Here is a 26,760-nt window from a genome sequence, read left to right on the forward strand (position 1 = left end):
GCCCAGCTACATCACTCAGGGCTCTGAAAAATGTCACGCCCTATGTGATGTAGTTAAGCTGCCCTATCCCCCACCGTAGACTAAGCTAAATTGGTGGAAGAAATCTTCTGTCAACCTAATATCACCTCTCAATAGGGTAGATTTACTACAGTGACATTGCAGTAGTGTCTATATATACTACAGTGGTGTAGCTGGAGCACGGCAGCTGTGCTGCTGTAGCATTTGTAGTATAGATATACCCTCAATTAACCATAGCAATGTAGGACTTCTCTTCATTGCAACACTCAGCTTGAGTTAGTATACTCAAGTTACTTCACGCAAGCTACCCTAGCTCAAGTGAAGGTGATCACGCAACAAAATAACATTTGAGCTACATAGTGATTTGATTAGTAGAATGATTGCATTAGCAGCTGATGAGTTGTAACTTGAGCAGCTGCATTTCCACTGCTTTACAAGCTAGAGTAGGGTGGGCAAACTTTTGCTCACAAAATTGGGGTTGGGGTATGGGAGGGGGTGAGGGCTCTGGTTGGAGGTGCAGGCTCTGGGCTGGGGCCAGAAATGAGGAGTTCAGCATGCGGGAGGGGGCTCAGGACTGGGGTAGGGGTGCGGGCTCTGGGATGGGGCTGGGGATGAGAGGTTTGGGGTGCAGGAGGGTGCTCTGGGCTGGGACCGAGGGGTTTGGAGGGAGATCAGGGCTGGGGCATGGGGAGAGGCTCAGGGGTGCAGGCTCCGAACGGCACTTACCTCAAGCGGCTCCCTTCTGCACCTCCTACATGGAGGCATGGCCAGGTATCTCTGCACGTTGCCCCATCCCCAGGCACCACCCCTGTAGCTCCCATTGGAGTGCCAGAGGGGGCCATTGGAGCGCGTAGGAGCCGGAGCGAGGCCATGCTGCAGCTTCCAGGAGCCACGTGGAGCAGCCCCTGACCCTGCACCCCGGCTGGAGCGCCAGAGTGGGGCCCTGCCACGCTTCTGGGAGCCGTGTGGTGTAGCCCCCGACCCTAAGGAGCACCGGAGTGGGGCAAGCCCCAGCTTCCACTCCCCAGTGAGAGCTCACAGGCCAGCTTAAAATAGCTCACGGGCTGGATCCAGTCCAAGGGCTGTAGTTTGCCCAATGCCCACCCCTGAGCTAGAGCATCAGAAGCACTCTAACTTCAGCCCACCTTCTGAGAGTATGTTTATATTGCAATAAAACACCTGTGGCTGCCCCAAGTCATCTGACTCAGGCTGGAGGGGCTATAAAATTGCAGTGTAGAGGTTTAGGCTCCGAGCCCAGGCTCTGGGACTCTGAAGGGGAAGGGGAAACCTGAATCAGCTGACATGGGCTAGCCACAGGTGTTTTATTGCAGTGTAGACATACCCTGTGAGTGTCTCTACACTGCATACTAACCCCAGGCTCTGACTCAGGTTTGAGCCCAAGTCTCACTTCTATTCACATGCAAATCAATCTGGCTCGGGTCCTAGGACCCTGCTAGAGTCTGAGTCCCGCTGTGACTTGGGTCCAACCCCTGTCATTTTGTAGTGTGGATGTAGCTTAAGCCGCAGACCAGAGTCAGAAAGTCTGTGTAATGCAGTCTGGATGCGTTAGTATGTCTGAGACACAGGTCCGGCAATTGTAAAACCAAGGTTACAATACAACATGAAGCACAGGCTTGGAAACAACAAGTCCACAAGCCTGGGCCCTACAGTCTCAGGTTCACAACACAATGTAAACATACCCCAACAGGTTAGCATGTTCAGGCTTAAAGCACTGCTTTAGTGGAGCTAGAAACTTGTGTGTGTATATGGATGGGAGTCAGGTTAGGGGCAAAACTCATATCTTGAGCTAACAATGCAGGGAAGACACAGCTATAAGGGGCAAGATCCTGCAACCACAAAACCAACTGGGACTTTTCCACTGATTTCAATGGGAGCAGAATTGGATGCAAAGTGAGTCTGGGGATTTGGGCACAGATCCACAAAGGTACATGGAGGCCTTAGTCTGAGTTTTAGGCACCACTGCATCCATGAAACTCTTGTTCAGCTATCATCTAACCTCGCTCGGTGCCTACATTTCTAATGTAAAAGTTCCTTAGGTGCCTAAGTTTCTGCCTCTGAGCACATGCACTGCTGCCTCACTCTAGGCATGCAGATGCTTATCTCCTCCCAAAGCCCCAGTGCAATCTATGAACTGGGGGTGAGGCAGGCTTCTGCCTATTTCATCCGAGGGCCCCAATCCAGTAGGTGTGCTTAGAAGACGCCTACCAGATCAGGTCCCACTCCAAATCCAGCCACCAGAGGAGGTGGTTCCATCACCACCCACCTTACAACTTTAGGCCACTGGATACAGCGTTCACCTGGGATGAGGGAGTCCCAGGTTCAACAGCCATCTTGAACAAAGGCCTCCCAAACTTCTCAGAAGAGTGTTCTAACCACTGAGCTATGGGATAGTCTCTCAGTGTCTCCTGTTGAAGCTGTTTCATTTTGGATAAATACTTAGAGTCACGGAGGTGAGGGGGGAGAAAGAATGAAGAACTCTATAGCCTAGTGGTTAGGGCAGCTGCTTGGGTTGTGGGAGACCCAGGGGCCACTCCAACTGCTCTCATTATTTTGCAGCTGTTCTACTGTATATAAATAATGAAAGAGTGAATGGAGCAAGGGAACTGGACTCTGGGTCTCCCACAACCCAGGCTAGAATGTCATTCTCTCTCTCACCCAATGACTAATTATTTATCCAAAGTGGAACAGCTTCAACAGGAGAGACTGAAGGAGACCCATACCAGAATATATCATAGCTAAGTGTGAGAGATCCCTGTTCAAATCCTTTCTCTCCATCAAGCAGAGGGGAAGCTGAACCACCTGTTTCTCCTACATCCCACGTGAGTGCTCTAACCACTGGGCTAAAAGTTATAAGGTGGGCATCTCCTCCTCCAGCCATTTTGGGTAAGGGAGGCAGGTACCTAACTCATTCTCACAAGAAATGGCTTAGACTAGGGGCGGGCAAACTTTTTGGCCTGAGGACCACATCGGGTTTCCGAAATTGTATGGAGGGCCGGTTAAGGGAGGCTGTGCGTCCCCAAACAGCCAGGTGTGGCCCGGCCCCCGCTCCCATCCAACCCCCCCTCTCATTCCTGACTGCCCCCCCGGGACCCCTGCCCCATCCACCCCTACCTGTCCCCTGACCACCCCTGGACCCTCCAGCCCTGACTGCCCCCCGCCACCCCATCCAACCCCCCCTCTCATTCCTGACTGCCCCAAGACCCCCGTCCCCATTCAACCCCCATGTTCCCTGCCCCCTGACTGCTCCAACCCCTATCCACACCCACGCCCCCTGACCACCACCCTGAACTCCCCTGACCTCTATCCAACCCCCCCATTCCCTGCCCCCTTACCGCGCTGCCTGGAGCGCCAGTGGCTGGCGGTGCTACAGCTGCGCCGCCCAGAGCACCAGGATAGGCAGCCGTGCCACCCTGCTGGAGCCAGCCACGCCACTGCGCAGCACAGCACCGGGTCAGGCTGCAGCTCTGCAGCTGCACTGCCTGGCAAGAGCTCACCATGCAGAGCATTGCACCAGCGGCCCAGGGAGCTGAGGCTGCGGGGGGGTGTGTGGGGGGGGAATGGGAGGAAGGTCAGCGGGGGAGGGGCCAGGGGCTAGCCTCCCAGGCCAGGAGCTCAGGGGCCGGGCAGGAGGGTCCCACAGGCCAGATGTAGCCCGCGGGCCATAGTTTGCCCACCTCTGGCTTTGACGTTTAAGCCACCTGACTTGAAGAGAAGGATTCCCAGTCATGGATCACAAGTAGAAATAGTTGCCTAAATCCAAACTGCAGAGGGGCACCTATTTCCTGAGAGAGACGGGGCATCTCCTGTTAGCTAGTTTTTGTGGATCCCATTGCAAGGTGTCTATCTTTCTCAATTCATTGTATAGGGAACCTAGTCTCCTAACTCAGGCTCTGTGAATTGCACTGTAGTTCCTGTGATTTTTTTTTTTTTTAGGTGTCTAAAAGTTAGGCTTTGCAATGCTCAGTGCCGCAGTACTTGATCCCTCTGTGGATCTAGGAATTATGGCATAATGTTTGTTTCTGGCTGGGTATAGCTGTCATAGCCCCACCTCCAAGGTAGTTGCTTGAGTAAAGTTTTTCCATTACAGGTGGGTTAGCAGGAGAAATTGAAGTAGTTGCAAAGGTTGCAAGGAAAAATTCAGAAGTCTCAGAATTCTGGGAGTGATTTAAAGGACAGAATTATTTAGAAAAAAACCACATATAGACAGCTCATTCCTATATCTGCAACTTGTTTACTATATAAGAGTCTGACATGATAGAAGCCTATGATTTAGGAATCAGCCAATTCCATTTGGCATAAAAAAAAAGAAGAGCTTCTTCATATTTGTGTTGTCCCTGCCACCTTTTCCTTTGTGATATTTTGTTTACTAGATGGTAAGTTCTTTTGGGCAGGAGCCTTGCCAAGTCAGATTTTTCAAAAGACCCAAGCAGACTTTTGGAGCTGTATAAACAACAGTAATAAAAAATTGTATTTACAAATGTGAAAAATGCCTTGAAATCTTTGTTTGCTCGTGGCTGCCTTTGTTTGTCCAGCATCCCCATATAAACAAACACCTATTTCCAACAATTTTTGGACCTCTCTAAAAGAGAAAAGTTTATTAAGTGACTATAACAGCTATACCTGCATCGAGGTATCTCTTTAAAGATTCATCAAGAGTAGGAACTGGCAGCGAAGGAAGAGAACTCTGGTACTGGAATGTTCTTTCTTCACAGGATTCAAACACTTGGTTTTCCATGATGTGGATCTGAAGCAAAATAATATTTATCAAGCCTGATTTAGATAGAATGCTTACGTATCCCCACTCCACTTTTATCTATTTTGCTTGGCTCTCTGCCTCTTATATTGTAAAACGTAATTACAGAAATGTAGGGACCTAGAAGAAGTCACCAAGCCCAGCTCCCTTCGGTAAGTCAGGACATATCTAATAGAGAAACCAACCAACACAATGATACAAAGCCAGAAAAGTCTCTTGGTGGCACAACACTCAGAATTGGGGGAGGAATGCCCAAAACAAGATGGGGAATCTATTACTTGGAGGCTGTTTACAGTTCCTCTGGTTACATCTCAGTAACTCAAACACAGAGCCCCGTTGTTCTGCTTTTCAGGAGTATTGAATTGTCCAGTGGGTGCTTCATTAATGAAATATGTAAGCAGTTAAATTTTAGAGGCTAGAAATGTATTTCAGGAAAGATGGAAAGCATCTAGCACTTACCCTTTGTGTTCATAATTCATATTAGTCTGTTTACAGTCAGATATTAATTGTTCATTACTGATTTTTGCAGTTTTACAGTCTAAACACCATCCATAACATTTTATATTTGATTTTTTAAAAAGAAGATATTGTTTTTTAAATGTGCACATAACAAATACCTCTTTGCTATAACCTTTGTACTACTGTAATTCCTTTATTATAGTGTTATGTCACACTTTGGCTTGATCAACACTATCAAATTATGTTTGTATAGTACATTGCTTAGGACTTTCCACACCCGAGTGATGCATTTATACCAACCTAACTCTGGGTGTAGAAAGCACTATGCCAATGGGAGGGCTACACCCACATGGACTTAGCTACCCACTCTGGGAAGGTGGGGTGGATTACCTATGTGGATGGGAGAGGCCCTCCCATGGGCATAAATAATGTCTTCACTGAAGTGCTACAGCCAGGCAGCTGCAGTCTTTTAACTGCAGACAAGCCCTTAGACCAGAGGGGGGAAAAGTACAGCCCATGGGCCACATCCGGCCCGCGGGACCATCCTGCGGGGCCCCTGAGCTCCCAGCTGGGGAGACTAGCCCCGGTCCCTCCCACACAGCAACACCAGCACTCTGGCCTGCTGCTCCTGCCCAGCAGTGTGGGCGGTGTGACTGGCTCCAGCGGGGCTGGGAGCTCCTGCTGCTCTGAGCAGCAGGGGGGATTGGATAAGGGACAGGGTGTCCTGGGGGGCAGTCAGGGGGCAGTTGGATAGGCGTGGAAGTCCTGGGGGGGGCCTGTCAGGGGGCAGGGGTGTGGACTGGGGGCAGGGCACTCAGGGGACATGGGGGGTTGGATGGGGTGGGGTCCTGGGGGGGCTTTCAGGGGGTGAGGGTGTGGATAGGGGTCAGGGGGCACTCAGGGGACAAGGAGCAGAGGTTGGGTAGATAGGGGGCAGGGTCCCGGGAGGCAGTGGTCCCGGGAGGGGGCGGTCAAGGGACAAGGAGCGGGGGGAGGATTGGATGGGTTGGGGGGTTCTGAGGGGGGGGGAGTGGGAGGGGTCAGGGGCCAGGCTTTTTGGGGAGGCACAGCCTTCCCTACCCAGCCCTCCATACAGTTTCGCAACCCCAATGTGGCCCTCGGGCCAAAAAGTTTGCCCACCCCTGCCTTAGACTGTGAAGCGCAGGGGGCTGCGGCCTGCTCCTTGTACTAGTCTGCAAACAGCAGGCACACCTAAGCACGGAACAAACAAGGAATCACACTCAACGGCCGTCAGCCTAGCCTGGCACAGGACGGGGTACGCAGACTGGCAGCGGGGAGGGGACATTAGCATTACTCAGTGTGTTCCTGGGCCTGTGGCGAGCCACACGGAGCTCCCCCGTCCCAGCGGCCCTGGGGTAGTTTAGCGGGGGCAGCTGTGGGCAAGGTGCTGGGAGACCAGGGCACGCTGGGAGAGTGTCCAAGAGCTCTGCCCCAGCGGTTGTTTCGGGCACGGCCCCCCGGCCCCGGCACGCGGCGCTCAAGGGTGAGTACGCGCAGGCCGCTCGCTACGCCCCAGCCCTGGCTTTTCGGCCCCCCAGGCTCCCTCCCCGGGGCCCCTCCTGCGCTGCGGATGGCAGCCGTGCCCGAGGGGGGGGGGGGCGTCTGGCCTTGCTCCCCTGCAGCAGCCGCCGGCTCGGGACAGCCCTGCCGGCGGGAACTGCGGACGAGACTCTGGGCGCTGCCCGCTTGGCGCCGCAGGCCCCGGGCAAGGGTCCCTCCCGCCCGAGCGGGCCCACGGCCCGAGCTCACCTCGCCCCTGCGCGCCCGCCGCCTGCAGCCCCGGCCGCCGCACAGTGACGCGGAGCGCAGGAGCAGCGAGCGCCGCCGGGGCCTCGCCCTGCTCAGCCTAGGCGGGGCCGGCGGGAGGGCTGTGCACCGCGCCCTGTGCAACGTCCCTGAAACGCCGCCGCCTCTCCCCAAAGCCGCCCTCCCAGGGATTTCCCTACACCCTCCCCCCAGTGGGGTGTTTACCCCACCCCCGCCCAAGTTTTGTGAACTAACATGCAGTGTTGCCAGTTTAGTGATTGGAAATTTGAATTGAAAATGAAACATTAATACACACTTTAAAAGCATATACAGTGTATCATAAAATACGTGCATTTGAAAAAGTATCATAGATTTGAGAAGTATGAACATAGACGAGTTCCTTGTACAGCTGTTTATGACAATGTCAGTGCATTCACTTCCGTGATGTTGGCCAACCTAATAATTTCAAATTATGATTTGTAAGCAACATCTAATTTAGCTCTCCCTGACAGCTAGTGATGGGCTGGGGGGGAAAGGCTTCAGGACCAGATTGTATTTACATTCACACTTAATCTACCTAGGTATCCAAAACAGAGCTGTGTTGCCCCAGTGATAGATTTTGGCTGGGGTTGGGTTACAAATCACTTGGGGGGGGCAGTTGTAATGAAATGTTATTCTTAAAGTATGAGTAAAGGGCAGTAGAACTATACTTAGCCTGTACTGATTGAGGGCATCCAGAGAGAAAGGGTGAGGACAGGTGTTTTGCTTGATGGTCTGCCTGAGTCACAAGTACTATTAGACCTGCCCGCCTCTACTGTTTAAAGACAAAAAGAAAAGGAGTACTTGTGGCACCTTAGAGACTAACCAATTTATTTGAGCATAAGCTTTCGTGAGCTACAGCTCACTTCATGGATGCATACTGTGGAAACTGCAGAAGACATTATATACACAGAGACCATGAAACAATACCTCCTCCCACCCCACTCTCCTGCTGGTAATAGCTTATCTAAAGTGATCACTCTCCTTACAATGTGTATGATAATCAAGGGTTCAGAGTAACAGCCGTGTTAGTCTGTATTCGCAAAAAGAAAAGGAGTACTTGTGGCACCTTAGAAACTAACCAATTTATTTGAGCATGAGCTTTCGTGAGCTACAGCTCACTTCATCGGATGCATCATAATCAAGGTGGGCCATTTCCAGCACAAATCCAGGTTTTCTCACCTCCCCCCCCTTCCGAAAACCACACACACAAACTCACTCTCCTGCTGGTAATAGCTTATCCAAAGTGACCACTCTTCTTACAATGTGCATGAAAATCAAGGTGGGCCATTTCCAGCACAAATCCAGGTTTTCTCACCCCCATACACACACAAACTCACTCTCCTGCTGGTAATAGCTCTTCCAAAGTGACCACTCTCCCAGGGGAGTGAGTTTGTGGCGGGGGTGGGAGGTGAGAAAACATGGATTTGTGCTGCAGATGGCCCACCTTGATTATCATGCACATTGTAGGGAGATTTCAGAGTAACAGCCGTGTTAGTCTGTATTCGCAAAAAGAAAAGGAGTACTTGTGGCACCTTAGAGACTAACCAATTTATTAGAGCATAAGCTTTCGTGAGCTACAATGATGATGATCCGATGAAGTGAGCTGTAGCTCACGAAACCTTATGCTCAGATAAATTGGTTAGTCTCTAAGGTGCCACAAGTACTCCTTTTCTTTTTGCGAATACAGACTAACATGACTGTTACTCTGAAACTTGTAATTGTATCCAGTTTGCAAATTAATTCCAATTCAGCAGTCTCTCGTTGGAGTCTGTTTTTGAAGTTTTTTTGTTGAAGAATATTGTATTCAGAATATTGCAGAGAGCCCCACCAAAGGCCAAAACCCAGCCCCCTTTTTTCACAAGGGAGTAGACTTTTGAAAGCTGCAGTTTAGGAACAGAAGAATTTCCACCCCAGAATATACCTAAGGTTCAGCTAGTTGGCTTTTTTGTCTCCAACGGTAGCCATTACTGCATGTTATAGAGGAAGGCAAAAAACACAAACAAGTTTTTAAAACTCCCACAAATGCATACAATTATGCATTATTATCCTGGGCAGGGATGGGATTTCTTCTTTGTAAATGTGACACAGCCCTTGAAAATGCAGCAGGAGAGCAGCACTGTGAGATGTCTCTTTAACCAGCTGTGTATGCTTTCAATGAAAGAAATCACAGAACCCATGACTCCCCATAGCAAACCACTGGTCCACTGGACAGTGTTTCTGTGGAAGAGATGGCCCAGTCTGCACTAGCAGCGAGGTTCCCCCACTGAGAGCTCAGCTAAAATCACTGAGAGCTGATGGAACCTTAAGAGACCAACTCACAGAGGTCACAGTGGCAGGTGGCAGCAGAAGATGACGGCTCAGGGCCGTTGGCAACAGAGCGATGGAGTGAACGGTGGCACAACGAACAACAATGGCCAGAGCAAACAGTGAGCAGCTGGAGGAATGAGCAAGGTGCCTTCTTGCCCCCAACCTGCGAGATGAACTCATGGAAAGCACCTCTGAACTCTGAGTCTCCACTGACAAGGACAACATCGGTGAGTGTTAATGAGGCTGTTAAGAATGTTGCAGACACAACACAGTTCATGTGAACAAACATGGCCGTGGCATCATACTTCCTATTTAAGCAAGAGATACCACACACTACAAACTGGAGGCCAATGTTAAGTGCATTGTCACTTGTTCATCCTGAAGTTGAACACTGGTTCCAAACAATACCAGCAGATGCTCACTATCTTTCTGCAAGAAACTCAACTGACTGTCTAGAAGCATGTCGTGCAACAGTGAAAGACTCAACAGTTGAAAAAGTGAAGAACTCTCTCACCACATTCAAAAAATTTGCGTACATGGCTGATGAATGCACCAATGCAAATGGTCATCAAGTATTAAGTCATTGTGTACTATTAAGGAAAAGTTAGCATATGTGCATATGTGACTCCATTTTGGTTTGGGGCCCACCATTGTCATCTTGATGTCAGTCGTAGGCCAGTAGATGCATTTCTAGATGTTCAAGTTATAGAAGACAGATTGGCTGCATCTGTGACAACCTACATCTTAGAAGAGTTAAATGCTTGTCAATGGGACCCCAGACAGATGGCTGCTTGTGCATTTGATGGAGCTGTAAACTTCTCTGGAAGACATGGTGGAGCACAAGCTTTGCTCAGAGAAAAGTGTAACCCTAGTCTCTCCTATATACACTGCAGAGGCCATCTACTCCAACTAGCGCTAGTACGAGCTGCAGATTCTTCAAAAGACATTTAAAAAAGCTATACATTCAATGTCTTCATTATATTCTTTTTTCAGCAAGAGTCCAAAATGACTGAATATCTTGGAAAATATAGAAGATAAAGTGGGACTGAAGTTCAAATTAGTTCAACCTGGGAAAACCCTCTGGCTTTCTCATGAGTGATCCTTGGCTGTTGTCTTAAAATTACTCCAGCCATTATTACTGGCTTTGGAAAGTATCTGCCAAGATGGGATGGATCTAAGTAGTGAGCCTGGTGAATTACTTTTGCTTCTACCTTCAGAGAAGTCTATTGCCATTCTCTCTCTTGTAAGTCTACTGTTGAAACCACTTGGGTCATTAAACAGTGCAATCCAGCAGTAAAAAAACCTCAGTTATTGTAAATATTGGTGTGCACACCACCAGCTCTATTGAGCTAGGCATTTCTATTAGGTTAACCAGACCTCCTGGCCTTCGGGAAGGTAGCAGGGGAAAGTGCATAAATTATGCTAAGATTACTAAAAATGACCAGGTTAACCAGACCTGCTGGCCTCCGGGAAGGCAGCAGGGGAAAGCAGGTTAACCAGACCTGCTGGCCAAGGGTAGCAGGGGAAAGCGTATAGATTAAGCTACGTTTACTAAACCTAAGTCCTGTTGTTCACTGAGGTATCAGGGGCAGCAAGAAGGCCTAAGGGGCAGGCTAAGCTACTCGCTGGAATAAGGAGTAGCAGGTTCAGAGAATCTAGGCTATGTCACTCACTGACCTGTGCCAGGTGTGACAAGGAAATTTGATAAGCTATGATTTCAGAATCTAGGCTGTGTCACTTGCTAAGTAATACCAGGAGTGACAAAGAGATTGAAATATCCGTGTTAAAATGTTTAAAAGAAAAACAGGGTAAGCCAGTACCAGAGGGAGGAATGGAGTCAGAAGGAACTCCAACCTCACCTTTTGTTAAAAAAATTACACCTTTTAAACAAATCCTTCAAAAATTTGGGCACAGTCCTTGGACTAAACAAGCCCTAGCTGATGTCTGCACTATTTCGGACCTAGAGGATAGATTGGCTCAGTATATCCTCATATACAAACCTTCTAGTGCTGCCAAAAGAGATGCAACAGCAATTTGGTTGTTGTGGGAGGCATGTAAGGATTCTTACCTCTGCTTCTCTTCATGTAAAGAGGAAAAGGCACAAATGGAAAAGAGAGCAGATGATTGGAAGGTGCTGGCTACAAATACCCAAAGTCAGCTGAAAATTGTGAAAGAGACACTCCAGGAATGCAAAAAGAGAGAGATTCCTGGCAGACCAAGCAAAAACCTCTGAGAAAATTGAAAGAGAGAATTATGTGCTCCAGGGTATGGTAAAGAAATTAACCTTGAAGCAGGGCAGAGCACCTGCCAATCATAGTCACTGTGAATCACTAATTAAGAGTCTGAGACAAAAATTGGGCTTTGCCTCTAAACAGGTAGTAGCCATTACAGTAGATAAAGGGGGAGAAGGTCCTATGTATGGCACCCCCAGGCATAATTACAAAGAGAAAAGAGAGTGAAAAAGTTAACTCTGCGGAGACTGGAGGGAATTAAGCAGCTAAACTTTGTGAAAATGTTAAAAAGGAAAAATGTTAGAGAAAGAGCATTCTTGGTTTCTTTGCAGCCATTCTGAAGGAAAAATGGGCCCTTTTCCAAAGGAATGTCTGTAAATTAGCCAGGCAAAAATAAACTATTTGATTAAAATCATTTGACTGGACAATTTAGTCAAATTTGCTAAAAGAACTTAAGAGGGTTCTATTGGAACTTAACTGCCTCAAATGTATAAAGGGAATGTAAGATGTAAAAAACAGAGCAGTGTGGAAGGGATGTTAAGGAAAAGAAAATGTGTATGTATCTATCTGTGTGTGTGTAAATATGTAAAGTTTTAAGGACCAGTTTGTTTTGTTTTTGTTTTAAATAATGCCATTAAAAATCCATTTGACTCTTTAATTCAAAGTTGCAAAACTGACAGACCTTTTTGCTAGACACAGGTAATTAGTGTTGTTTGGCTTTGGGATTTGGCATTTAACCCTTAAAAGGTAACTCAATGCTTTACAAAATTTAAAATGTTTTTAAGTTGTGGCTGCAGCAGGGCAGTCAAAATCAGGAGAATAGAAAAAAAAATTCTGGATTCTTTTTGTTTGTTTTGTTTTTGCAACAAAATAGCAGATGAGAGCTGTAGTAAAAATAAATAAATAAGAAATTGAAAAAGACAGTGCCTCTCTGAAGCAACAGCAGGGGTGAGGTGCACAAAACAAAAAGACAGGTTTCAGAGTAGCAGCCATGTTTAGTCTGTATTCGCAAAAAGAAAAGGAAGACTTGTGGCACCTTTAGAGACTCACAAATTTATTTGAGCATAAGCTTTCGTGAGCTACAGCTCACTTCATCGGATGCATTCAGTGGAAACACTGAGTCTTAAAATGGTTCTGAGTAATCAGACTGTCACTTTGATAAAGCTACATGAAAACTCTATAAGCAAAAAAAGAAATAGTTACACCTTATGTAAAAATTGATATTGATAATGTTATAGAAGTTAAACTATGGAAGGAATGTGAATTTTCCCGAGAACATGTGCAGGGTATATTGTAGAAGGGGCAAAATAAGTGCAAACATACATGCTACTTAATTAAAATGCTATTAGGGCTCCAAAGGGAGCCATAATAGCTTGGGTTTTCTTTTTCAGATTGCTGTGTGTTTTGGAAGCAGAAGTTAAAAAAGTAATCAAAACTCTGGTGAAAGTTGATTGTGTTCCTTTTAAGATAGAGTCTCTGAGCTGCTGATGACTTTAAATCCAAAAGCAGGAATCATCTGTGAAAATGCAAATTACCTAAATGATAAAGAACTAGCAGCACAAAGGAGCTGCAGATAAAGGACATACCTGGTCAGCAAACAAATTTGTTTAAATAAAAGGCATGGTATAACAAGATAATTTTAATAAATTTAATGATAATAAGTACCCCTGTAACAATGTATAGTGTGTATGATTTTTGGAAAAATCCTTTAAGGTCATATGGTAATGTTGCCGGTGTCAGCCTCAAGTCCCATCTGGGGTGCCAAGAATTGTTACTGGCACAGAGTTCCCGAGGCAAGCAACAGTTGGGTTCATTGCCCAGTGTGCGTCGTGCCAATGACCACAACGGGGTGCAGAAGCAGAGAGTTTTATCTGAAGCTTCAAATAGGGCGCAGGGAGACTGAGCTGTCTCAAATCCTGCAGACCCGCATGCAGATTGCAGTATACATTTATACCTTTGCCTACTTCACTACACAAGCTTATACAACCAATTACCTGTTGCCCCGTACAATACCATTTTGTCTTGTCTTGTTGCTAGCACTGTTATGTGTTTAAAAAAAATAATAAAAAAAAATACTGCAGACCTGCAGGTAATTAAAAATAAATTAAGCTCTCTGCCCCAGCTACAGGACAGCCTGATACAAAAACAAGTACATGCCAATGAAGAGTTGGTCCAAATTGAGTTGGTAACCTAAAAGCCCGATGGAATCTTTGGCAATGACTTAATACTACCACATGGCTTATGCATAAGAAAAAATTTAGAAATAGGAAACTACACAGCCATAGCTATGGGATGCACTGAAATGCAGATACTTGCCCTAGCTACTTTGGAACATGAAATGTTCTGCGTCATTTTGGGAAATATTAAGGGTTTGATGCATTTGTTAAAACATTGTTTGACACTTATCAATATGAATGGATGCAATACATTTCCAGTATTGTAAAACCAGACTTGTTAATGGGAGAAATTGTTGTCAAAATTGCACACCAACAGTCCCTGGAGGCAAAGGTATTGAAGGTTAGCCCACTCCCCATATTACACATAGGATCCTTCTGGCTACCCTGGACCTCGAGCCAGTGGGCTGGGGAGGGAGGGATGCTATTGGACACTAGAGGTTGTACTGAATGGACTCCTCAAAAGTGGGTGTGCCTCACCTTGCCTGTTGCCCCAGAACCTTGTAGTAAAGATACATCACTAGGATCATGTATGTGGCATGAATTGGAATCACAAACTCAAATTGCCTCACAGTACCTTCTCTTGAATAGGCTACATAGAAAGTGACATTGACGATTATAAGTCTTAGTGTCAAAAGGGGGATTATGTTGGATCATATTAAAGAAGTTCTGTATTAAAATCACAAATGAGTTTGATTCCCCAGAGTTTAAATTCCAGGTTATTACTAATTAAGAGGTCTCTTGGTTTTGGTAGTGTTTCTCTCCCTCTCTCTGTGAAACTTGCAAGCTGCTAATTGTGTTAGTACATTCTAAGGCAAAAAGAAAAGGAGTACTTGTGGCACCTTAGAGACTAACCAATTTATTGGTTAGTCTCTAATACAGACTACAGACGGCTGTTACTCTGAAACCATTCTAAGACAGAGTCTATTCTCAAAGCAATTCTTTGTAACAACAACTACTCACACAGAGAGAGACTCAAAGCAATACTCTGTAACAACAGAAACAGCACCCAGAGACTCCCCACCCTTTTGTTGTATTCATCTCGCTTTGTTAAAAATTGTGATTAAAATAGAGATAGAGGATGTATGTGGATGGATGCTTGGTGTGGATAATAACTGAATGATCAGGGAGGTGCCAGCCTAAGAATGCAGTGTCCATTGGCTGAAGAAGGCATCAAGTGGAAATAACCAGAGGACCCCCAGAGGGCAGACTGGAATCCACCCAACAACCTCAAGGATGGGAGAACCAAAGAACAAGATAACATCTGGCAGCACGGAGCCGTCAGGAATGTGCTATCTGCTGATTGATTCAGCAACAGCATGATGAAGCAATTCCCATAGACTGGCAAAGGAATAAATTCCTATAAAAATGGACTCAAGAAAGTGAGAATTTTGGGGTCTGATTCTGCAAACCAACTTTCAGGAGTATCAGATGAGCATCTGACAAGGTCCTGCTCCCTTCTCATATCCAGGCCACCTGGCCAGTGGCTTGGCATGAGCAACTCTAAGGCTGGTAACTATGATAACAACCTTGCAGAATCTCTGTGTGTGTGTGTGTGTGTGTGTGTGTGTATGAATGAATGCGTGAATAAATATGAGATTGAATGGAATTTTATAGCTATAACTAACTGCTTACTATGATTCTTTCTGTATTCACAATAAACGTGGCATTTTGCCTTTTCCCCTTTAATAAGATCCTGCTGGTTTTTATTTTACTGGTATAACATCCAGGCATCTGCTACAACAGTAGTAGATCTTGTCCAGCAATGGAAGCTACATTTGGATCAATCAGAGAGCTATCCATTGAAAAAGTACTGGAAGAAGCACACTTCAGTCCAGAAGTTGACTAATGAAGGCATTTATATTGAATCCTTAAGTGAAGAGGACAAGAAGTGTTTGCTAAAACAACTGAAAATGTACACAGACTAGATTCTTAAAAATCTACAACAGCAACTTCTAGATTCTACTCAACCTCTAAGTAGCTTTTACAGATCCCTGTCCTATAGAACACCGATAGTTGAGTGGAGTGAGGCACTACCAGCAATGGTAGTGAATTTGAACACAGAGTGGAATATCCTATAATGAATGAATGAAGATTTGACTTCAACTTCTTTTTTATCATCACTAGTGGCTTGACCTGATCTTTATGGTATGTTTCCTGGGATGAAAGAAGTAGGAATTCATCTCTTGCTACTCCCAGTCACAACAGCTACAGTTGAGTGTTCTTTTTCATCATTAAATAGAATTTTGTGTTTTGAAAGAAGTCACCTTCTGCCTGATCATGTGAATGAACTAATGAGCATATCAATTGAAGGAATGGAAGTACTGGACACACGAGAAGCCACCAAAGATGAATGCATTGCATTCAAGAAGTTCATTAACAGAGTTGTGCAAAATTATAACAAGAAACCAAGAAGGATGTAGAAGTAGTGCTTCATAGAAGGCTTGAGTAGCCAACCTTAATCTGTGTGATGATTTTAAAATCTAATAAAATGGTCATGAAACATTTTTCAGTTTTTACTATGATGCCATACAGCCCACCTTCACCCTCACGGTCTCACCCCCATCGGCCCTGACCCCCATCTCCCCCACACACACACGCACACACCCCGGCCCTGCTCACCCCACTGGGACACCCCCCCACACACACACACACATACCCCAGCCCCGCTCACCTATGGGGGACACCACCCCGCACACATGCCCCAGCCTCACTCACCCCCGGGGACACCCCACCCCCCCCCGCCCGCACACACACACGCCCCGGCCTCGCTCACTTTACAGTGTTACCAGTTTTGCCCATTACTTTGGGGTACGCTTATTTATTAGGGTTCTGGGGGAGAGTACTGTAATTCTATCAATGTACTGCTTGTGTCACTTCTGTTCTTATATGGAGCTCTACTTCTCCCTTCTGCAAGTTCCCTCCCAATGGAGCTATCCTGCAGGCCCTAGGTTCCCCAGGGCTGGGTTCTTCCAGTCCCAGAATCAGACAAACACACACATTAACAGAGCACATCTGAGAGGACCAGGCTAATCAGCATTCCCACGCTGACCCCTTATATGTCCCTGGGCTCAATAGGCTGGGTCAAGCAGCATTTCCCAGCTGTCACATCATAGGCCCCTGGATTCAGCAGGCTGGGTCGAACAGCCCCTTCAAGCTGTCACCCTCATATGCCATGGGCACCACACCGGAATAGAGTACACCTGAGCAGGCTGGATTGAGCAGCACTTTTAATTTGCTACCCTTATATGCTCCTGGACACAACAGGCTGGGTCGAGCAGCAGTTCCAAGCTGCCACCCTCCTATGCCCCAGGTTCAGCACGTCCCAGTCCCCACTTTCACGTTACAATTGTTCTAGTAGTAACCCACTTGATGAGCAAACCCCACAGGATTTTTGGGCACTGCAGGGATCTTTAGCTTAGGTCTGAGGAGCACTGCTGCAGAGAGAGAGAGAAAGAGAAGCAACCAGCTTAACTATGAAAGTTATTTATTGCCCAGTAATAACCATACAAGGGGAGCCAAACAAATAAAACAGTTATAATAAATCTAACTTAACTTTGATTATAAAAGTCAGGTTTAGAGAACTATAATTGATCACGCAAGTCAGGGTCAGAAGGCGAAACCTAGAGAGAGAGAGAGAATTAGTTTCTCACCACTCCATGAAGCTTGAATTGATCGGGGTTCCCAGGTGCTGGTGGTAGCAGAGGGACAGGCAGAGCCCTCAGCACGATCAGTCAGGAGAAGATGAAGTCCCAGTGCAACTGATGCAGATTTTGGATTCAGGCATCAGAGCACTTACTTGAGCATAGGTAGGGGTTTTTGTAGGGAAAGAACAATGGTTCAAGGGAGAACACTAGATTTTTTGTGAGTAAACTGATGGCTCAAGAGAGTATACCAAAGTTGTTTTGTTCAGGCTAGACAATAGGAATTGATCATTCCCGGCTCTGGGTGGTATTCCTTCCAGGGAGCTGACAGTGCAATCAGGCAGCTTGGTATTTTGGATACCAATAAAGGATTATTTACTAGAATTGGTCTGATAACTACTGAGCTGGGTGTGTGCAGGTGTGGGTTCATTAACATCTGGAGCAGAGATCCCCATCATGCAGTGCTTTCCTGCTTTTGTGGTCCTAGAGTTCAGTGCGGTTCTTGCCTTGGAATCTCTCTTCTCCATTCTGTATGCTAATGGAGATGCCTCCCTGTCCCATCTTCGATGCAAATGAGGCTAAGGGAGTTTCCTTAATTCTGTCACCCTTGTCCTGAGGGGTTTAGGTATGTCTTCTACCACCTTTTCATTACTTTTCGTAAGTCTTTCTTCTGATCGGCTTTGGTTCAAGCAGAGGCTGGGGGCGGGAAAGGTCTTTTGTGAGTCAGACAGTCTGGGTACTGCGCTCTGGTTCCCCAAGAACACAGAGCTGATAGGTAACAAGTCCCCCTGTTGATGGGGTGCTTGTGCTGAGTGAATATCCCCATCACGTCCTTAGTCGTGGTACTAGGTCTGATCTTCAATCCATTGCAGCCGCCGCATTAGTTGTTGGATCCAGCAAACCAGTAGAACCAGACCAATTGCTAGTATAATTTGGAAACCGATGATCACCACAATGGGGTGAAGAATGATATTCAAAAAAACCTGTTGCACTGGGGCTCCACCCAAGCAAAGTCTCCCACCAGGAGTGATGGCCTGTGTTTTTAACTGGAGCTTCTAGCCTAGAGATCTGCTGGTTGTGGTGTTGAATCTCAAGTTTGCTATTCTCGCGCAGTTTGGAGTTTCTGCAGCTCAGTTTGTAAGGAGGGTTGAATTAATAGTCCCTTAATGGCAGTGAGACCCATGCCCAGTGAAATGTGGGAAAACCTCCTTGTAGAACTCAGGACAGTCTTTCAAATGTTGTATAGTCCATATAGGCACAGTAAACTTAATATCACAACTAACAATAGTGGTTACATTACAGAAACAGTGATTAACATAAGGCACCATGGGTTGAATCTAATGTCCATTAATTAATACAATATTTACATCTCTTTCTTACATACACACACACACATACACACACTCATGCTCTAACAACAGGGCCATCCCTAGCTATTCTGGGGCCCTAAGCAGCTCCCCCAGCGGGGCGGGGGGGTAGGCCTCTGCAGGGGGTGGGTGGGGACCGCCACCCAGCACTCACCAACAGCACAGCTGGGGCCAGGTCGCTGCACTTCCCACCACTGGTAAGTGTAGGCCCGGCCCTGTTGCAGTCCTCAAGGGAGTGGAGGCAGGGTGGGGGCCGAGCACGGGCGGAGGCTTTGGGGAAGGGGTGGAGTGGGGTGGGACTAGGGCGGAGCAGAGGCAGGAAGAGGCAGAGCAGGGGGGGCATGGGGAAGAGGAGGAGCAGGGACTGGAGCAGCATGCAGTTGTGCAGGGCATCAGGAAATATGGTGCCCCAAATTTCCTGGTGACCTACATAGCTGCATACTTTGCATATGGGTAGGGATGGCCCTGTCTACCAACATAGACAATAACAGACCCCTCTTCCTGAATAGCATTGAAGGAACAGTGAGACTTATTCCCAGGTTGTGGGAAGAAGCATTCATCATGTTCCTCCAATGCTTGGTCTTCACAGATATAGCCCAAATCTTCTTTTCTCCTACACCCTTTTACATTTACTGTGTTCCACACATTATCTTTCTGCCAGGCCCAACTGTTAGGATCTCTGGAGTATTTTACTGAGTTACCATTAATCTGTAATCCCAGTTGGACTACTGGGTGGATTACTCTAATTTCTTTGCCTGCCACAGTTATTAGGAATAACTGCAAGCTTTACTGGTGGTGATTGTACGAAGCGTTAACTAGTCTCCACAAGGGTCGGAGGACTAATTCTTCCTCTGTTACATGGAGTCGAATCAAGTTGATTGCCTGCATAGGAATTTGTCCTGTGATGGCTTTCCAAATCATTACCATGATTACATTCTGGGTGAGAGCCTGAGCTTGCTCAGATGCTGAGGTCAATGAGACGTTATTCTGGAAGGTCTGTATACCAGACATCATTAACTCTTCATCTTTTTCTATGAGTCTTTCCCACCCAGGAAATACCTTACTTATTAACTGCTGTTCCTCACTTAGCTGTTTAAAGATGCTGTTAACGGCGCCAAGCCGTTCCTTCTTGCTAGCCAAGAAGAGTGATTGGCAGGATGGAGAAGACAGTTATACTATTCCTTGTGGGTCAGGTGGTTTACCATTCCACTCTTCGAGCTGTGAGGAATGAAACCATTTCTGCCAAGGTTTCCCATTTTTCCATTCAGGATTTCTAACTGATAAACACTGGTGTGTCAAAGAGTGCTCCTCTGCTGAAAACCTTCTGTACATTATTGGTTGGCCTAATTCCCATATTAAAGGAGGTTTTACCCAGTCTAGTTTTTTGTCCATGTTTTGCTGTACTATGCCTAGCTGTGCTGCCACTTGTTTGGGTAAAGCAGCTATCGTCTCTAATAAATTTGTACCTGTGCATCTGTCACCACCTTCCCTTCCCAGGCACTAGGCAGTTCCATTCCCAACCACCAACTTTCAGGCATTTGCCTTCCAATCATAATTCAAAGGGAGTGTACCCATTTATTGCCTTAGGGTCTCTTAGAGCCATTAAGATGATTGGTAGTTTTTCATCCCAATCCCGCCCTAAGCTCTTTACTTGTTTTTTCAAAGCTTCCTTTAGTGTCTGATTGGTTCGTTCAACTTGTTCAGAGGACTCAGGATTTTCCAGCTATGTGGAAATGTTGTTTAATGTCTAAAGACTTACATAGCTCTTGCATAATATCTCCCACAAAATGGGATCCCAAATCTGAATCAATTACTCTGGGAATTCCCATTCTTGAGAAAACTATGTTAAAGGGCTGCTTAGCAGTGACCGAAGCAGTGTTGGTTTTAGTAGGGATGTCTTCCACCCATTTGGAGAAGGGATCTACTATTACCAGGCAGTATTTATTCCTTCTACTGGTGGTGGGTAAAGGGCCTATGTAATCTATCTGAATCTGGGACCAGGGACCCTCTAAGCTTTGGTGCCTCAATGCATTTTTTTTTTAACCTGGAGATCAGCATTAACCATGGTGCACTGCAGACCACTGATCTATATCCGCTTTCATGCCTGGCCACCACTCTGTCTCTTTAACTCTATTTAAAGTATCCTGTTTTCCTCTATGCTCTTGCTCATGCACAAACTGAATCAGGTCCCCCCCGTACCTGACTGGGGACTATCCAGTGCCTTTAACCACCTGCATCCATTGTCCACCAAACATCTCCAACTTGCTCAATTCTGAATTTTCCTGTGGGATCTTTCCCTGTCTTGGTTAAGGACCAGATTTCTGTATCCCCGTCTTGAAAGGTACTTAAGTCCAAGGTATCTATTCCTTTGCCTAAAGTTTTTCCCCGGGTAGTTACTGCCTCTATTTGTTCTACCTGGTCTGTGTCTCTAGTTTCAGAGTGGTAGCCGTGTTAGTCTGTATCAGAAAAAACAATGAGGAGTCCTTGTGGCACCTTAGAGACTAACACATTTATTTGGGCACAAGCTTTCGTGGGCTAGAACCCACTTCATCAGATGCATGGAGTGGAAAATACAGTAGGCAGGTATATATACATAGTACATGAAAAGATGGGAGTTGCCTTGCCAAGTGGGGTGTCAGTCTAATGAGACAATTCAATTAACAGTAGAATATCAAGGGAGGAAAAATCACTTTCGTAGTGGTAATGAGGGTGGCCCATTTCAAACAGTTAACAGGAAGGTGTGAGTAACAGCAGGGGGAAATTAGTATGGGGGAAATTAGTTTTTGTAATGTAGTGTCTCTAGTGTGGTTACTAATAGCAGCAGCTTTGGCTAAGGCATCAGCTCTGTTGTTCCAGTGTGCTTCTTCTGAGTGATTTTTCTGATGCCCCTTTTGTGTGAGTCACCCAGGTATCCCCAGTTCTTTCCTTGATAACCTGTTTATCAGTGGGTCTCCCTCCGGAGATCCACCAAGGACTTAGAATGTTTACTAAAGCTCCAGTGTCCACTACCAATTGGGCTAATATCCCTGGGTTCCCCACTGTAGCCCTCACAGTGGGGAACCCATACGTTGCACTGAAGTCTTGCGAGCAGCTGGGGAAGCCCACAGGGAACCAGGCACCCCTACTGATTGGCTGACTCCCCTGAGTGCCTCCACTCAGAAGAGGGGGCAGGGATCTGGTTTTGACTGGAAGTGGGCATGGGGGACACACTCCGTACTGGAGCAGTGGGCCGAGGGGGGGGCTCCCTGCATTAACTTTGTTCTCCACATGACCTGAGACAAAGCATTAATCAGTATGCTGAGGGGCTGGCAATCATATTTTCCCATATCCTCCCCAAAGTTCACCAGCTCCTCCCAAATTATGTTCCTAAAGGTCTCCTTAGGTTGGCGCTGCCCAGGGTTTTGGGAGGTAGGGGGATTATAATTGGGAGGGCGACTGGCAGAGTGAGGACCATTATTCTCAAATGTGATAGCCTGTACTGGCTCTGAGGTAATCTTTTTGCTGATTTGTCTTTTTAAGATACCAGTCTCTTTCAGCAAATCCCCTGCCTGTTTGATTTTTGCCACTAGTTCATTCCAGGTTAGGTGTTCTATATCCACAGCCCCCATGGTCATTTTTGTCTGAGAATTTAGTCCTACATAAGTGCTCTGTATTAATTCAGGCCCCTGATAATGGGAAGTCATAATCCCATTCTCTTCTGTTGGGGCAATGAATCAGAGAGAGCTGCCAGCATCTTTTTTCGAATTAGGTAAGCTTCGGGGGTCTCTCCTGGTTTCTGCTTTTCCATTATGTACAGTTTCTTGAGGGAAGAAGCAGGCAGTAATATTTTGAGAGCACTTATCATCCATTTCCAGAGTCCAGTGGCAGTCAACTCCCAAGAACCTATGCTTATGTCCAGAGCATCTGCATCACAAGGAGAGGCATATAACTGAGCCAATTGGGTTAAGTCCATGCCGTCAGCAGAGGGGTATATTTGCCAAATGCGAGCCAGCCATGCCACGGCAGTGACACGGTTCGGTGGCCCCAGTCTCTCGGCAATAACCTTGGCCTGACTAGGAGACCATGTTACTATGTCCGTGACCAGCTTCATCATGGGAAGATCGGCTCCTGCAACTATGGGTTTAACCTCCATTGTGGAAACGGGTGACATTATGCATGTGTGGCCAACTGGGATTGAACGGGTTTGGAGTCAGCATCAGGGGCTATCTCTATTTTCCCAGGGACTGCCAAATCGCAATCTTCTCTCAACCTTACAGCCGCTACCACCCCCTTATGGATGCTAAATTGGGCACGCAATTTCTGATAGTTTGCTGCTGCCTTATTCTCATCTACAAGGAAGCGAGTTGCTGCTCTTGCTTTTTCTAATGAAATTTTTGTGTATGTTGATTCTTTCCTATACTGTTCTGCATCCCTGCTGGCCTTGTCTCTCTCCTTTTGCATATTTCTAAGTACAGCTCCAATTCCTGCCTTCCTTTTACCATTTCAGACATGTCCAAACATGCATAAAATAATGCCCATGCATCCTTTGCGCTACCCCATGGCTTAAAGGTTGTGGAATATTGTTCAAATCTCAGACTCGCTTCAATCAGGGGATTTTCCCCTTAAAGCACCCACTTTCCCAGGGGCATTTCCCCTTCTTCATTACCCAGGTCTCTAACCTGTTGGTTTTCTCCCATCTCAAGCGAGCAGCCAAGGTTTTTTTCCAGCCATCTCTAATTCCCTTATCTCACTAATGAGCCAAAAGCCTTTTTCACACACAGTATTGCTCTAAAATCTTTACTTTTAAGGCATAACTCTAAACTCCTTATTGCACGGTCCTACAGTTATTCTAAGCATGATTCTTAACTTAGAAGTTACAGGACATTACCAAATATTCTATGAGAGAAAGACCTCGCTAAAGGAGTTTAGTCTGAAAAAGGAAGAGACAGTTTTCTCAGGTCTGTGCCTTAGTTTTCCCATTCTGCAGCAACTACTCAACAAGTACCACATGATGAGGGTCACGCGCTGTCCACATTCTCCACCAATTTGTTACCAGATTTGCCCATTACTTTGGGGTATGCTCATTTATTAGGGTTACTCTTCGGGGGTGGGGGCTGTAATTCTATCAATGTACTGCTTGTGTCACTTGTGTTCTCATATGGAGCTCTACTCCCTTCTGCAAGTTCCCTCCCAATGGAGCTATCCTTCAGGACCTAGGTTTCCCAGGGCTGGGTTCTTCCAGCGTCAGAATCAGACGAATACTCACACTGCGCCCTGGTTCTCCAAGAACACATAGCTGACAGGTAACAACAGGGACACACACACACTCTGCACAAACTCCCCAGCCCTACTCACCCCATGGGCCCCCCCTACACACATGCCCAGGCCTCGCTCACCCTACTGGGGCCCCACCTGCACACAAGCCCCAGCCCCATTCACCCCACGGGCACTGACTTCTACTGGCGCTGGTGGGTGCTCGACCCCTCTCTGACCCCAACCCCGTCCCAACTCCACTCCTGCACCGCCCCCTCCCACCCCCATTCCAACCCCTTCCCCAAAGTCCCGCCCCAACTCCGCCCCCTCCCTGCCCCTATTCTGATTCCTTCCCCAAATCTCTGCCCCAGCCCCACTTCCTCCCCTAAACTTGCTGCATTCCCGCTCTTCCCCCCTCCTTCCTGGAGCTTGCTACAGCTGTTTGGCAGTGGCAAGCACTGGAAGGTAGGCAGAGGAGCGGGGACGCACTGTGCTCAGGGGAGGAGGTGGAGGAGGAGATAGGGGTGGGGCAGGGTGGGACAGGGAGCCTGGCTGCCAGTGGGTGCAGAGCACCCAGTAATTTTTCCCCATGGGTGCTCCAGCCCTGGAGCACCTACAGAGTTAGTGCCTATGTCCACGGGGACCCTGCCCGCACACATGCCCCGGACTTGCTCACACCACGGGGACCCCCTGCGCACACACCCTGGCCTCGCTTACCCCATGTGGACCCCCCTGCTCACACGCTCTGGCTTGCTCACTCCACTCATGGTATGAGGATCTCGGCCTCCAGAAGGAGGCAGCAGTGGGTTCCTTATGCCCAACTCCTTATTCAAAGGTCAAACTTATTTAAAAATACCTCAATGTAAGATTAAAGTTTTAAAAATTTCATCAAATTAATGCACCTGACAAAAATTTAATTAATTATTTGTATGCAGTGTAGTTGTAGCCATGTCTGACCTGAAGAAGAGCTTGCTATTTAAATAATGAAATAAAGAGCTGGGTTTCGCCTGACTCTGCAACAAAATAAGCCTGGGATTTCCCCAAATGATAAGTCCCTGCAACCGTTGGACTGTTCTGAAGGTGCTGGGACTCACTGACCTGAAGCTGTGTTCTTAAGCAATATGTTCCAGCCCCACCCCACTTCCATATTGTATGCAGGGCTTCAATAAGGAGCTGGGTTTTGACTGGCTGTATGTGAAAAATATATATTGAGCAGAGGTGAAAGTAAGCCGGTATGGCATATCGGTAAGAAAGTGGCCACCGGTGCAGGCCAGTACACAGCCGACGTTAAAGCTCTGCTACCGTACTGTACCACCCCCCAACCCTTGCTCAGGAGCCCGGCCACCCTGCTTACCGGTAAGTCCTTTAAGTTACTTTCACCCCTGATATTGAGTCTCCCCAAATGATACGTCTCTGCAACCTTTAGTTCATTATGAAGAAATGATAATATGCTCACCCCAGAAGTTAACTTTTATTTTGGTCTCACAAATATTTTACCTCGGTTTTTATGTTCTGTTTTCTTTGTTAGTGAACATGCAATATGCAATATTCATGTAAAAATCGACAGAAAGCAATATTCAATCAAATTGCAAGTCCAGGTGCAATGTTTTCACAGAAATTACATTATAGTTACAAATGAAGAAATCGCTAGGAACTTTGGTTTGTTAGATTAATTAAGAACAGGAAAAATGGTGAAATTAATGAAAATTTGTTAATTGTGTTACAGATTTTAAAACATTTGGTTTGATTAGAAGTGTGTGCTTTGCTTGTTATACAACAAAAAGAATAAGATGACACTTTCAGCCTTGTTGGCTCCCAAATAATCATTTTTATTAATTATATGCAAACATATAAGGCCTAGCTTAATGCATACTGCTGCTCTGAATAGTTTTTGATGGCTTCTAAAATACAGAAAACGGAAAACCACTAGAGTGCTCACAAACTACTTAAAGGAAAACTACCCTATTCCTAAACAGTGCAATTAGTTGAACCAGCTAGTGTCTTTTGTCTTGCTGTGAGACTCATACAGCAGCAATGTGGCTTGATACACTTTAATGGAATTTGAAGAACTGTATCTGTGGCTAGAATATCTCCATCTCCATTACCTTTTAATTCCAAAATTCCATCACAAAAATACCAACCCTCAGTGGAAAATTACAAACTGGTTCCTAGTGTTGCCTGTTATCCAGACATCTTTGTACCAATAATGACATGCTTTAATAAATAATAATAATGACTTTGCTTTAATAAATTCTACTGTATGCAAATATTTTTGATGACTTCCATTGAACTGATCAATATTTGAAACAGTATTAATGCTATATTCAAGTTACATGGAAAAGTGCTACGGAGAGGGCAGATGAAAGTTTTTTTCCAGGATCGGGACATTTCAGTTTTGTCTGAATAGTCAGCAGATGACATTTGAGAAGATTCAGGTCACTACTTTGAGATGCATACACCAAAATGCATCTTGTTTTCTTTCAACTTATGTGCTATCATGCACAGAAATCTCTGATGGAAATAGCCAACAGTCAAATTTTTGAGTCTTTCTGTGATCGGACGTAACTGCATGTGTAATGAGTAAGATGAATGGTTCACCATTAATGAAATGACATGTACTCCATTGATGTAATCCATTACCCTTTTTCATTTTGATTCTGAAATTATAAAATAAGTAAAGAAGGTGATATTTATTATAACAACATTTTTTAAATTAATTGAGCAATTGTTGCTGTTGTTTGTGCT

At 46.2% G+C, this 26,760-nt stretch overlaps 2 protein-coding genes across 2 annotated transcripts in view; one reads left to right on the forward strand and one right to left on the reverse strand.

Annotated features, from left to right (window-relative positions):
• Positions 1 to 7,143, reverse strand: part of CROT (carnitine O-octanoyltransferase) — a 35,483-nt gene extending 28,340 nt beyond the window's left edge. The window contains exons 1-2 of the mRNA XM_084619920.1: positions 7,022 to 7,143; positions 4,660 to 4,783 (exon numbers count right to left, since the gene is read on the reverse strand). Of these exons, the coding sequence (XP_084476046.1) occupies positions 4,660 to 4,774 (115 nt within the window). The 5' untranslated portion in view covers positions 4,775 to 4,783; positions 7,022 to 7,143. The remainder of the gene's footprint in view (positions 1 to 4,659; positions 4,784 to 7,021) is intronic.
• The window catches only part of OLAH (oleoyl-ACP hydrolase), a 54,491-nt gene continuing 34,110 nt past the window's right edge, over positions 6,380 to 26,760 (forward strand). Inside the window, exon 1 of the mRNA XM_084619921.1 lies at positions 6,380 to 6,755. The gene's annotated coding sequence lies outside the window, so the exon portion shown is untranslated. The remainder of the gene's footprint in view (positions 6,756 to 26,760) is intronic.

Source organism: Lepidochelys olivacea, assembly GCF_965140295.1.
Source record: "Lepidochelys olivacea isolate rLepOli2 genome assembly, chromosome: 2".
Classification (NCBI taxonomy): Eukaryota; Metazoa; Chordata; order Testudines; family Cheloniidae; genus Lepidochelys; species Lepidochelys olivacea.